The sequence below is a fragment of the Manis javanica genome, chromosome 2 (assembly GCF_040802235.1).
Source record: "Manis javanica isolate MJ-LG chromosome 2, MJ_LKY, whole genome shotgun sequence".
NCBI lineage: Eukaryota > Metazoa > Chordata > Mammalia > Pholidota > Manidae > Manis > Manis javanica.
Window position 1 is genome coordinate 22,984,478 of NC_133157.1, and position 13,755 is coordinate 22,998,232.

At 36.8% G+C, this 13,755-nt stretch overlaps 1 protein-coding gene across 2 annotated transcripts in view; it reads left to right on the forward strand.

Moving 5' to 3' along the window:
- The window catches only part of CTNNAL1 (catenin alpha like 1), a 52,634-nt gene that overhangs the window by 27,061 nt on the left and 11,818 nt on the right, over positions 1-13,755 (forward strand). For both annotated transcript variants that reach the window (XR_012126866.1, XM_017655530.3), the window contains exons 7-11: positions 1,177-1,377; positions 3,467-3,553; positions 6,700-6,858; positions 9,484-9,576; positions 10,905-11,055. Coding sequence is in view for 1 of the 2 variants with exons in the window: in XM_017655530.3 (XP_017511019.3) it covers positions 1,177-1,377; positions 3,467-3,553; positions 6,700-6,858; positions 9,484-9,576; positions 10,905-11,055 (691 nt within the window). In the remaining variant the exon portion in view is untranslated. The remainder of the gene's footprint in view (positions 1-1,176; positions 1,378-3,466; positions 3,554-6,699; positions 6,859-9,483; positions 9,577-10,904; positions 11,056-13,755) is intronic.

A 13,755-nucleotide genomic window follows, 5' to 3' on the forward strand; every position in this document is an offset into this window, starting at 1 on the left:
TAGGTTGTAATTCTGTTTAAATTCTCAAAGTCTCAGATCCTCATAGTCAGTTCTGTACCTCACTTTTATCCATGTTCTTTCTAAGCTTAAAAAAAGTCTTGTCAACCTAGGATGGGTGATTATTGGAAACAACCTGGGCCAAGAGGAGAAGGGGATGCGAGCACTCCCCTATGGCCTCTTGACCTTGCCAAATCTGGGTCATGTTAAAATGGGTTATAAGTAAGGATTAACTTAAAATAATATTTTTGAAAGGACTTTAAAGTGCTAATCCAGCTTAAGCTATCCTTATCAGCATACTCACTGTGACTGCGATCATGATCATCACCATGTACTGCCTCCTGGTCCAAGTCGTTTCTGTGATGGGTTTCATGGACTAGAGGTCAAACATGGTTGAAGTGGTTCAGTGTAATTTGGAAAGCTGAGAGGAGAAAGATTGCTTCAATGAACATGTGTCCGTTACACATCGGGGAACTCTAAGCACAGGATGAGTGAAGAGAAAGGTTGTTTGGGAACTTGGAGGATGAGATAGATTTAGTATGAAACATAAAAAGTCCCTAGAGGACTTTGTTACTATGCAATAGAAGTTTTGGATTAATTTTATAAGTGTGAGGAGCCAATTAGAGGGAGGTGGTAAGATCAGAAGCCTTACATTTCAGAAAGATTAAACATTCCCTGGGGAATGTTTAGGTCAGAGAGGTACTGTTGGGGAGAGTTTTGCTGAATTAATGAGGCAAAAAACTGCTGTCTTTCCAGTCCTTCTTATACCCCTCAGCCTCCACACCCTTCCTCCTGGGCTCAACACCTTCATATTTGGAAATAACATCTTCCAGGACTTTGATGTGGCATTTTTTCAGATGTAAATCCTGTACCCAGAGGCTGGTTCATTTTCCTATGGATTGCTACATGATAATTCTTTCTGCCTTTGTTTTGCTGATCTCATAGGCATATTATATTAACAGCTATTGGATGAATCTCTGAATGGCCACTAGTGACTCTTGAGCAATGTATCCTACTGGGTTAGCGGAGAAGGTGGTCATCACTGGAGGCTGTATTTCTATCTGAGCCCTTAAGCAGGGAAAGAAATTGCTAGCATCTTCCTGGACACCATTAGAAATTTTAACCCATTTGGTTAGGTGAGAATATTGACTCATATATGTATATCCTTTTTGTTCTCAGATGAATATTGAAACTCTTCAGGACAATCTTTATTTTCAGTCAAAAGAGAATCTTTCTGCACCACTGGCCGCCATCTTGGAGCGTACAGAGGACTTCACTGATTCTGCCTACACCAGCCATGAGCACAGGGAGCGCATCTTGGACCTGTCAGCCCAGGCGAGAATGGAAGTGCAGCAGTTAATTTCTGTGTGGATTCAAGCTGTAAGAACTTTTTTTCATCAAAGTAAATCTTATATAATATATAGCTTTTCCTTAAGGTTCTGAGAATTGTGGTCCAAAATGGAACAAAGAAGTCTCTTTCCTTTTCTCCCTCCTGCCTGGCCAGAGTATCCCTCCCATCCAGCACTCTCTGTACTTGACATTTCTAGGCCTGTTGTTTTCATCCTGGCCAGTCTAGATTCTGTGCTACCGTCACCATCACTAGTTTATTCTGTTGTCCCCATTCTTCCACCAAACTCACCTCTGAACAATTCTTCCTCAGAATGCTTCTTCAGAGTGAAGAGCAGAGGAACAGACCCCCACCTAGATATTCTTGGGATCTGAGTCGTACTTCCAGAGCCATTCAGATGTACACAGTTCTTAACTCTGAGGACAGCTGATTTAAAAAATTTATTGAGGTCTAGATGCAGTGAAAACAAGGTAGTTTCACCTGGATGGCAAAAGATTTTTCACCCCTGCACAAATTCCTGGTCTAAGATTGTTGAGCAGCCAACTAACGGCCTTGTATAGACTGTCCTGTGCTTAACACATTGGAGTTTATTTAGGCAAGGATGGTAAAGACTGACAGAAGTGGACAGTGCAGGAAGTTTGTACCCAGTCACTTCTAGAGGGCGGATTACAGAATGGAAAGATAGAGGTCTGAGGCATGTCTCTGGCACCATTTATTATTCCTTAGACCTAGGGTATGTCAACAAAGTATTTAACATGGTTCACAACATACAACATGGATAGAACAAACATGAAGTCATGAACAAAAGCTTTGGCAGTAAAGATGAAGGGTGAATGTGGCTGCGAGTGTACTGAACAAGGCAGCGTTTACTTCCTTGTAAAGAGATTGATCATGAAAGAAGAAGAGATAGAAATCAGATTCTCTTCACATTCTCCCCTTGACAGCACAACATTGCAAATGCTCATATTAACAGGGTAATTTAATGACTTCACATAGAGTAGAGTGGTGCCAGGGATAAAAGCTGTATTTTGTGTTTAGTTTGAATTGTTTATGTGATATTGAATCTTAAGTATAGGTTGATTCAGTGTTACATTTTAAACCCAACATTCAGTATGACGAGTTTCTGTGAGGAAATGCTCTCTGTGTTGGGAATCTGAGTGTATCAATACTTACATTTACAATTAGCACTTTTTCCATTTTTCACAAACACTCAGTCTCTGATTCTGCATGCCACTTGTATTGATCATTTATTCTTTTTTTTCCCCCACCAGTTGTTACTGACTGCCTTTTATATGCCAGGTAGCAGAAATCTAAAGATGAATATGATAAAATATTTGTCTGCAGGAATTTGCAGTGTAGAAAAATGTGGGAAGGGGTGAGACAAGTACAAAAAGCTTTGTAAGTGTCATAAGAGAAGGTACAGACCATGTGTTGAGAGGACTTGAAGGAGAGTGAATTTGTATTTAGAGCAATCAAGAAAGCTTCGTGAAGATACTCACATTAACTTTGATTTATTTATCCAAAGAACTCAATACCTACTACCTTCCATTTGCTGTGCCAGGTATTATGAATTCAGAGGTGAGCAAAATAAATGTGATCCCATCCTTTATGGAGCTTACCATGGCCTAGTGAGGGAGATAGGCTTTGAACAAAAGAAACTAACAAATGTAAATATACAATTGTAAACTAGGATGATTACTTAGAAACAAGATTAGAGTGGGTAGGAAGGGGTCTAATTTAGATTGAGTGATCCGAGAAGGCCTTTCTGAGGACGTTTATGTAGGCATTGAAGATGACTAGCACTTTAATTTTTAACTAAGGCTAAGAGTGAAGAGCATTCTGGGCAGAAGATAACAGATTGGTTTTAGATGTGATAAATTTATTTTAAAAATTATGTTTTAAAAATTGGTGTGTTTATACTTAGAGTGGGAAAATATAACAAACTAAAATTCTTTTTTCCAATTCCAAATTAACCATGAACAGGTGAATTTTAAAAATCTTCTTTTATAATTCACAGAATAATATTAAAATTTTATTATAACTTACAGTTGAAGTAAAATTGGAATTATCAGATAAAAAAGACAAGGTAAATACTACATATATACTTTTTAAAATTTTTAGCAAAGCAGGAAAACAAAAAGTGTCGCTGAGGAACTGGAACTCACTATATTGAAAATCAGTCACAGCCTCAATGAACTTAAGAAAGAAGTAAGTATAGTTTGAAATATAACCTCTTTTAATTCTTTGCTAATTTTCATGTTGTATGGTATGTATAAAATGCATTAGTATTAGTATGTCCACATGCCCAGAAAATGTTTTTAAAAGTTTTCCTTTGACCTTTACTTTGAAGCCACTGGCTTATTAGTATCATCATTCTCAAAGCTTGTACACAAATGTTCATAGAAGCTTTATTTATAATGGACAAAAAACTGGAAATAATCTAAATTTCCATGAATGGGAATTGATAAATGAATTTTGGTATAATTATAGCAAATACTGTTCAGCAATAAAAGGAACAGAATTGACACATAATACTATGGACGAATCACTAAAATGTTACTCTGAGTGAAAAGTGAGACACAAAAGAGTGTATGCGTGTGTGTGCGTATGTGTGTATAATTTCATTTAGAAGAAATTCTAGAAAAGGCAAAACTAATTTATAGTAATAGAAACCAGATCAAAGGCTGACTGGGGTCAAAAGTTTGGGAATATTTACCACACAGGGGAATGGGAGAACTTTTTGGGGTAATAGAAATGTTGTAAACATTGATTGTGGTGGTAGTTTTGTAGGTGTAAATGTTTGTCAAAACTTATCAAACTGTTCCTTTGGTACGTTTTGTTATATATATATATACTATAACCTCGATAAAGTTGATTTTTAACAATATTATTTTGATTGAGAAGGTTGCCTGTTCAGTGAATGAAAACTTGGTCATCCCATGATTGATTTGGTTACTCTCAGGTAATTGAAAGTCATCTAAAGTCAGAGGTTTGCAAATTATGACCAGGCTGTGTGTTTTTGTAAATACAGTTTCTGGAGACATATCTCTGCCCATTTACTTATACGTTGTCTGCTGTTTTTCATCACAATGGCAGAATTGGGTAGTTGCAATAGAGATTGTGTGGCCTGAAAAGCCTAAAATATTTACTGTCTGGCCTTTTACAGAATAACTTTGCCAATCCTTGCTTTAGATCATAAAACACAATCTTGCTTCAAAAATGAGAATATTCACTCCAATATACTAATCAGTCTCCCTATCTTCATTCAGTTGTGGGGCTTCTCCTTTGCTCTCCATTCCCCTAGCCCCTCTTAGGGCTTTAGAGGAAGGTGGAGCCTCAGATCTCTTTTTCATGCCCTTCCTCCCCCATTATCTAGCTTCTGTTCCTGATCTTTGCCAGGTGTGGCACAGGGCAGGAAGGGAGGTAGGGGGGTGGAAAGTCCTTAGTGACTGGTGCCCTGAGCTTTGGGCCCAGTGGATGTTTATAGCTGCTCTTTCTCTCTCGTGGACACTTGAGAGTGTTCTTCAGAAGTTCTGTTGTCCCCTCCACCCCTGTATTGCAGTCCCACATCACCTTGCTTCCTCCACTTTGGGGTATACCTGGAGGTGGACTCACAGCACCCATCAGCTCCCCAAAAAGATCCTCCTCACAAAACCTCTCTTCTCCCTTATCTCTAATTTCTTTATTCTTTTATATTTTTGAAGTGTTTCAAGGACTCAAGAGAATTAAATTGGTTTTTGGATGTTTCTTTTATGAATTATATAAATGATGGTTTGTTTCACCTCTAACTTGATACTGACCTTCATTTTAACATCCTGTTAAACATAAAAAGATTTGCTTTTCTGTGGCTTAAAAAAGCCTGCCCATTTTTTACAGCCTATTCAATTTTACATTAATTATTGTCAAAACATGACTATCAGTAAAAGCCTAAAATCCTTTGGTGGTAAATTGAGTGGTTTTCCACAAGCTTCATTTTCCTTACCTCTGAAATGGGTATAACAGTATTAATTTAGGAGAATTTTTTTGAAGATTAAGGGAAATAATGCCTATTAAGCCTCTGTCAGTACATTGCATAAAGCAGGAACTTCATGTTTATTCACACTTCTTCCAGTAGGGTTGTTAATAAGTTGACTCCAGAGCCATTTAAAAATTTACGTGATCTTGGGCAAGTCACCCAGTCTCTGAGGACCTGTTTCATAGTCTAAAATAAAAAGCTGGCCTTAGATATTCTTTAAAGCCCAGCTGGTTAAACAAAATCTTTTAAAATTCTTACATGGCATTTAGTTTCCAAAGGAAAGTGCATTTTAATGTCTTTGTTTCTGAGTGTAGTTATTCTCACTTGATTACATGAATGCAGAGTACTCTATTGTTAGTTTTGTAGAAAGTCCTGTAAGTTGAATTGACATTGGATTACTTCCAGGATAAAAAAAACTACTTATTCAAATAGGCTTAATTCAAAGTCAGATTTTCCATAGTAGAGTATTATTAAAAATGATCTTTTTCTGGAGAACCCCAAAATAACCTGTCTCATTTTTTTAAATCAGGGTAAGGAAAAGATTTTATAACTAATAGTACCCAAAGATATCCAGTGAGAATGTGCTATGTTTAAAATCCATTCTACCCAAAGTCAAATAAAACCTTGGGGCTTTTGTTACCATTTTATTGATTTTTTTCTCCTGTGATCCAAGAGTTGGAGAATAAAGTTCTGGATAGCAGCTGTAGCACAGACTGTAACCCCCTGAGGGAAGGGGTTGTGTCGTCCTTTTCATGTATGTCTAGCTTCTAGTATAGTGCCTGCCATCATGTAAGTATTTAATAAAGTTTTGCGGAATACCTCAATGATTGAATTTCACATCGATGCTTTTTCAAAAGTCTGTTAATGAACTTAGTAATGATTGTGAACTGCTGTTTGCTTTTCCTCTTAGTATCCTGAATACCATACTCTTAATACTGCTGTTTTCCTCACTAACTTTAGGAGTAGCAGAAGCAGTTTTTGAGTAAGAGAGAAGCTGTGTGGGAAAGAACAGGTTGATATGTAGGAATCAAAAGGGGCACTACTCTCCACTCAATGATCAGTTCTTATTCTACAGATGGCATCCCTGCCACCCTGCCAGTACCAGGGGACTCACAGGTGTCGTGGATCTCCCTGCTGCCCTCGGGGAGACCTGAAAGCTTCCCAGTGCTTCCCCACTACTGTTACCACGGGGAGCTTCACGCTTTCCCCGCAGTGGATAAAGTGGGACTGCCTTGAGTTTGCTACTCTTTAGTTTTTAAAGTGCTGTTGGGGAGCTTGGTCACAAAACCTTATTGTTTGTTGTCTTTTTTTTATTCCTTTGACTCCCCCACATGTGTAGCTTCATAATACAGCAACTCAGCTGGCAGCAGATCTGTTAAAATACCATGCTGATCATGTGGTTCTCAAAGCATTAAAACTTACTGGGGTAGAAGGAAATTTAGAAGGTTTGGCTGAACATTCCTGTAAACTCTCTCAACAGAAAGAGCAGCTCGTTGAGGTGAGTAGTAGGTTTGCTTGTTAAAAAATTGTGGTTTCATGATAGATATGCTATCATCAGGGAATAATAACACAAATACAGTTTTTGGTTAACTTAAGTGAGCTTTTTCTCCCTCACCTTTGGAATTTTAAAGATATGTTTATCTGTTTCATTCTTACAACACTCTGGCCTCTAAAACAAAAACAAAAAGTGCTGGCATCCACAAATGCTCTTAATCTTCTAGTCCCTATTCTCTCAGAGAGATTAGACCTTGGAGTTGAGCAAAGGAGATATGACCTGTTTCTCTTTAAATCAGTGGTTTCTCTGCAGGAAAGAGATGGCACACTCACATTAGGATAATTTAAAGAGGGTTTAGTAAAGACGCTACTTACAGTAGCATAGACAGGGTGCGGGGAAAACCAGGGGAGTAACTGGGATCAGTGACAGCAGAGCTGGTACCACTCCTAGGTGCAGAGTAAGTGGGGGGAGGGAGTGGCTACTAGAAACTGGAAGAACATAGAGGCTCTCAGAGAGCTGCCTTGAGAGACTGGGATTTCAGGATTAGACACAGAGACACTCCAATGCGACCCTGCAGGGAAAGAGCACCAGAATAGAGGCCTTTACTCTCTTCATCCCTGCGGGTCTACTGCTGGGGCTCCCATTGGCCAAACAGCTGTAGACCACACAGGTCAGCCTCCCAGGCAAAAAGCAGGCTTGAGAAGGAAGGAGAGTGGATCTGGGGGGACAAAGAGAAGACACTCAGCATAGTATTTCTTCTTGAACCCTTCTCTTTTTGCCGAAATCTCTGTTATGTGATACTTGTGCTTCACCTGCCACTTGTTATAATTCTACTTATTAGTTGCTTGCTATTCTAAACCTTCTACCTATTGAAAATGTCAGATATCTGCTAGTAAATACTGTATATACTGAACTCATGTGTACCTTGTACATATAAGGTATGCCCAACATGTATATGAGTGTGCAGATCTGAACTATTTGGCTGTCTTCATGTTATCTAATATACTCTGCTCTCCAAATCTAAAAGACCAGCGGTTAGAGGGAAACTTTAGACTAATTAATTCTACTAGTTTCCTCCTCTCTACTCCTTTATATCAGAAAACTGCTAGTGAGTATTCCTTTTTTAATTAAGGTATCATTGATATACAATCTTATGAAGGTTGTGCATGAGCAACATTGTGGTTTCAACACTGACCCATATTATCAAGTCCTCCCCACAACCCCATTGCAGTCACTGTCCATCAGCGTAGTAAGATGCTATAAAGTCATTACCTGTCTTCTCCATACTGTACTGCCTTCCCCATGACCTAGCTATATTGTGGTTGCTAATCGTAGTGCCCCTTAATCCCCTTCTCCCTCCCTCCCTCCTTCCCTCCCCACCATCCCCAACCCCTCCCCTTTCCTAACCACTAGTCCCTTCTTGGAGTCTGTGAGTCTGCAGCTGTTTTGTTCCTTCAGTTTTGCTTTGTTGTTATACTCCACAAATGAGTATAATCATTTGGTACTTGACTTTCTCTGCCTGGCTTATTTAACTGAGCATAATAGCCCCTAGCTCCATTCATGTTGTTGCAAATGGTAGGATTTGTTTGCTAGTAATCATTCTTAAATGACTATAGATAGAACTCCATTTTAAAGTAGATTTGATGCTTATGTATTTTTAAAAAATATAATTGACATTTAACATTGTATATGTTTAAGGTATACAACATAATGATTCGATATATATATATAGTGAGATGCATATCACCATAATCATTACCTTAAGTTTAGTTAATATCCATTACCTCACATACAGAAATTTTTTTCCCTTCTAATAAGAACTTTTAAGATCTATGCTCTTAGCAACTTCCAGATTAAAAAAACAGTACTGTTAACTGTGGTTATCTTACACATTACATCCCCAGAACTTGTCTTATTACTGGAGATTTGAACCTTTTGACCACCTTCACTCAATTCCCCTAGGCCACCCCCGACTGCTCCCACCCCTACTATTCTGCTTATAAACCAAATATTATGATGATAAACAAACTTGCTAATTATAAGAATCCTGTAGTAAGTCTTTTTTAAAAGTGAAATTTTTTTGTCTAATTTTGTGTTTTAAGCCTCAAGATTTTCAATAATTTTCTCTGGTATAGGATCTCTACTTACTACCTCAATCTTGCCTAATCAAGTGTTATCTCCAGTGAAAGATGTGTTAATTAATTGACCACGAGAGAAATTGTTGTTTGTTGATAGGAAAAATGTGTAGCTTGTAGTACTGTGACATAGGGTTAGCTGAGAGACCTTGGGCAACTTCTCTGAGCTGTTTCTTCAAACATAAAATGTGTGGGCGCTATGAGATCCTCTCAAAGACTCCTCCTCATTCTAAAATACTGTGACCACTTTGCTGTCATCAGATAGGAAGCAGTAATACGCTACAGCCTTATTTATTCCTAGAAAATCTGTTGGTCTCCAATGTAGTAGTGTAATAATCTGCTTAGTAATGTACAACTTTTTGAATAAATAAGGTTTGATTTAAAATTTTAATACATTTTATGTGTAAAGTTTTATTTTCTTTATTAATTATAAAGTTATGTATTGTGAAGAACGAGAGTGTGAAAGTTGAACTATAGAAATGTTTTCTCATAGACCTGTCGACTGTTGCGTCATGTATCTGGGACAGAACCTCTTGAAATAACCTGTCTCCATGCAGAGGAGACATTTCAGGTGACTGGCCAACAGGTATGATCAATAGCAGATTTTTCCTTCTATATTACGTCTTGTCTGAATGTCATAACAAATTGTGTGGAAGGAAATTATAAATGGTTCTACATAAGTAGAGGCCAACTCTACTGAGAGAAACAATAGTGGAATATTCATTGGTAGTGTGCCGGAACATAGCTGACATTTCACTGGGCTACCTGGTCATCTGCCAAACTAGAGCTTTTCCCATTTAACTGATGCTCTGGTTTATATCTATTTTAAATGAAGCTGTTTCCAGTGCAGGTTGTTAAAACACATTTGAAAAGTAAGCTACCACTATTGTAACCAATGATAAAAGTATTCACACATTTTGACACAGTAATTCCTAAGGACATAAGGAAATTAAAAAAAAAAAACTAAAATGATGTTTGTTACATTATTTATGATAAGTTTCAGTTGGAAGCAAAATAAACATCTTAAGTTAGGCAAATAATACATTATGACTTCAAAATAATAATTATGATAGCTATCATTAGCAACATTGCAGAATGTTTTGTTAAAGTATTACATGATAAAAGTAGAATACAGATTTGTATGTATACTAAAATTGCTCTGAATAAAATGTACATATATAAGAAAATGACTGTATAGGAATATGCAGAAATGAAAATTCTTGTGCTTGTTTGGGAGAATTGTGTTATTTTTTTCTGAATTCTCTGCAATATTTCTTTGTCTTCATAATTTTCAAAGGCAATTTAGAAATTGGTATCTCATTTAATACTGTCCCTATCAAATTAATATAAGAAAAAAAGCGAGAGACAGAATTTCCTTTCTTTTTTAGGTCTAAATAATAAAATACAGCTTACCAGGTGTTCGTTTCATTTATCATGGTCACCAAAAAGGACTTACTCCAGAGTGCAATAGTGGATGGTAGATGTCAAACCCCTGGATTTATATATAGGTGAGAACAGTGAAAGTGGGAGAGAGACCACCACTACTGCCACCAGCATACTACACCATCCCTTCTACTACAGTGCACAGTGTACTCTTTGTAGTCTGAGCATAATTCTGAATTATGCTATAGAAATAGTTTTGTTGAAACAGTTTTCCTTGAATAAAGATGATTGTTCCCTGAATAAAGTTGTGTATGTAATAATGCATACTGTTTATTTGTATATCTGATTATAAGAAACAGTAAGTTTTGTTCTACTGTGTATCTCCACATTGCCCAACATGGGGCTTATATGTGTAAATTACTTCATAGTCGTTTAGTGAGTTGATTTGAACAGTACAGACTTGAGCTTGGTTTCCAGTGTGATTCTGACAGCTAAGATTGAAATTCACACCTGTGTATATTATTTCATTAGATAATTTCTGCTGCTGAAACATTGACATTGCATCCGTCTAGTAAAATTGCTAAAGAAAACCTAGATGTATTTTGTGAAGCTTGGGAATCCCAAATTAGTGACATGTCAACACTGCTCAGAGAAATCAGTGATATCTTTGAAGGAAGAAGAGGTGAGATCAATGTCCACATATTGAAATATATTATTATTATAATGTAACTCAATTAGTTTTTTAATGTCAAACTTCAGATGTAAAATGAATCATCTTGTTTTAACCTGACTGGGTTATTTTTATAGTAAAATATCTTCCACAGAAAAATTATTGTTCTTTATTTTAGTATCTAAGCAGTAAAATTTGTTGTACAATAGTGTCATAGATTTCTTTGAATTAATATTCTAGTTTTCTCATTGAAATTAAGTCATTTTATGTCTCTTCTAAAGTGTTTTTTAGTTTTAGTGAAAAATCTTTTCTGTAATACAGTCATTCTCTGATATAAATTCTACCAACTTCATAATGAAATGAATGTAGTTATTTGATTTCTGAATTGCTTTCCTTCCACTTGGATGGGAATCTCTTTCCTTGATGACTACATAATCTTGGAATATTTCCTGTGGGGGGTAAGTTCATTGGTATTTCTACAACATATAGAATAGCTCCATACAATGTGCAGGAAGGCATAATTTTTACTCTATTTTAATGTCAACTGGGAGTTTTGTTTATTTCCCATTGTACTGTGTGTCCTGTTACTTATGTTTGTGTTTTATATATTTTTTCTTTTTGAATGACTTCCGTTATTGTCAAGCATGCTTGTTTTTTTAAAAATAAAATGTCATTTAAAATCACAATAACATCAAATTACATATTTTTACTGAATTGAACATTTAAACACTTCATATTTTAAAAAATACCATTTAGGATAATTGCTGATTTGCTTAAAAACCAGGAAATAATAGACTTTGTAGATACTACATAATTTGTAAAGTATAATAAATGTTTACAATGCTTTTGTGTTTAAAGATTTCTGTGATAGTCTAAATGGCATATCATGTTGATGCTTTGATAAAGTATGTATAATTATATGGATTTTTATGTGAGGTAAGTTTCATATATTAAAAGGTAAAGTGATGTAATTGATCTACCCTTAAAGAAGAATGGTCATTTAGCCACAGGACTTGTGTAGGACATGAAGAGAAGTGGCCTTCTTGTCTTCCATAGCACTAGCATCCACTACAGACAGACGAGAGTTGAAATAGGAAAATCCTACCCTTGTGTCGGACTACTTGGTCACTTTGGTTTCTTTTACTTTCAAGCTGAATATAATGTTAGTAGTGTTTTCTTCAGGTCCAGGTAGCTTACCCTTAAAAATCAGGGTTTCCTTAACTTCCTCAGGGCTGAACAGAAATTCCTCTTTAGGTGGGAAACTGCTGCCTTGCTTCAGGGGGGTACCCATGGTTTAAGTGGTAAAGTATCTCACTGTTCTGAAAGCATCCTTACATGGGATTAATTGAGGTAGAGTTGGTTGATATTATACTGCCTTTCTTTGTTCTGACTCTTATCATGAAGTTTATAAAAATAGCTTTTTCCACAAAGAAGTCCAGCTCTGGGTTAGCTATTATTGACTGGACTGAGTCCAGGGTCGCAGTGTTGCTCTTCCTGTTCTGTACGGTTATTATGACAAGCCTCCCCGTTATCTTGCACCTGCCCACCGTTTTCATAAAAGGACAGAGTGTATTCTTCAGATCCTGGCTTCTCGTTGCTACTGTTTTAACTCTTGTTATAACTATTACTGAAAGACCTTTGCTGTATTCTAGTCACCTTAGTTCCGCTCTGCGTATTTTGACTCTCATGCCTGGGAAAATTATCAGATATGTTTGCAAGTATCATTTCAGCAACCAGTTAAACAGCAAACAACATGCTAAGCCATGAGGAAGAGCCTTTAGTGTTCTCATACTTGATTCAGTCTGAGAGCTAGGCCATTGCCCCCCTTCCCCTTCCCCTGAGCCACACAGATTTCATAATAGGGACTTTTGTGATTATTTGAAGAAGTTAAACATCAATATTTGTCTTCCTGCCTTTCTGCTTTTATCCAATCTGCTTTCTTACCCAAATCTCCAGGGATGCCATGGTCTTTGTAATGGAAGAGACCAGATCCGAAAGACTCCACTGATTTAAGAAGAACTTTACAAGTAATATTGGTAGGATCTAGTGGCTAATTGAATATAGATAGAAGGGAGAGTTCTAGGATGACAACCGGGTTTGGGTAAGAATACCCTAATCCTGTTCTTGAGTCAGCTAATAATCCGTCTCTCCTTCATAGTTAGGGATTCACTCAAGTGGGTCTAGGGACATGAACTTTTTGCTGATCATGTCATACAGAGCTCCTCCCAGAACCCAAACAGCTGATTGTGAGAACTTCTTATAGGGAATAATAGAGCATATCTTCAGTGAAATAATGAGGGTTTTCTGTCCTTGGGGAATTAGCTTTATTTTATAGACATACAGAAAAGCTGTGGATATAGAAAAATGAGAGCAGCACTTATCAGGTTTTCATAAGAAATCATGTTGGTGCGCCCATAAGATGAGGGCTTTTTGAGCGTAGTTCATCTGGAGGTGTAAACTCACAAGTAAAGTTGGCACAATTGTGGTGTAGATTTAGGAAGTATTGAACAAAGGATCTGTGATACCCTATGAAGACAGTGCTTTGAAAATAACTGTAAAGCAAATATCTGTACCAACTATATTTTTCGCAAATACTTATGGTTTTCCAATTACTTCTATTGTTTATAATATGTTTCCATTAGAGATAGAAATTATTTATTCATGCTGCCTCTTTAATTTGATATAATAGCTAAACATAATTGAATTAGTAAG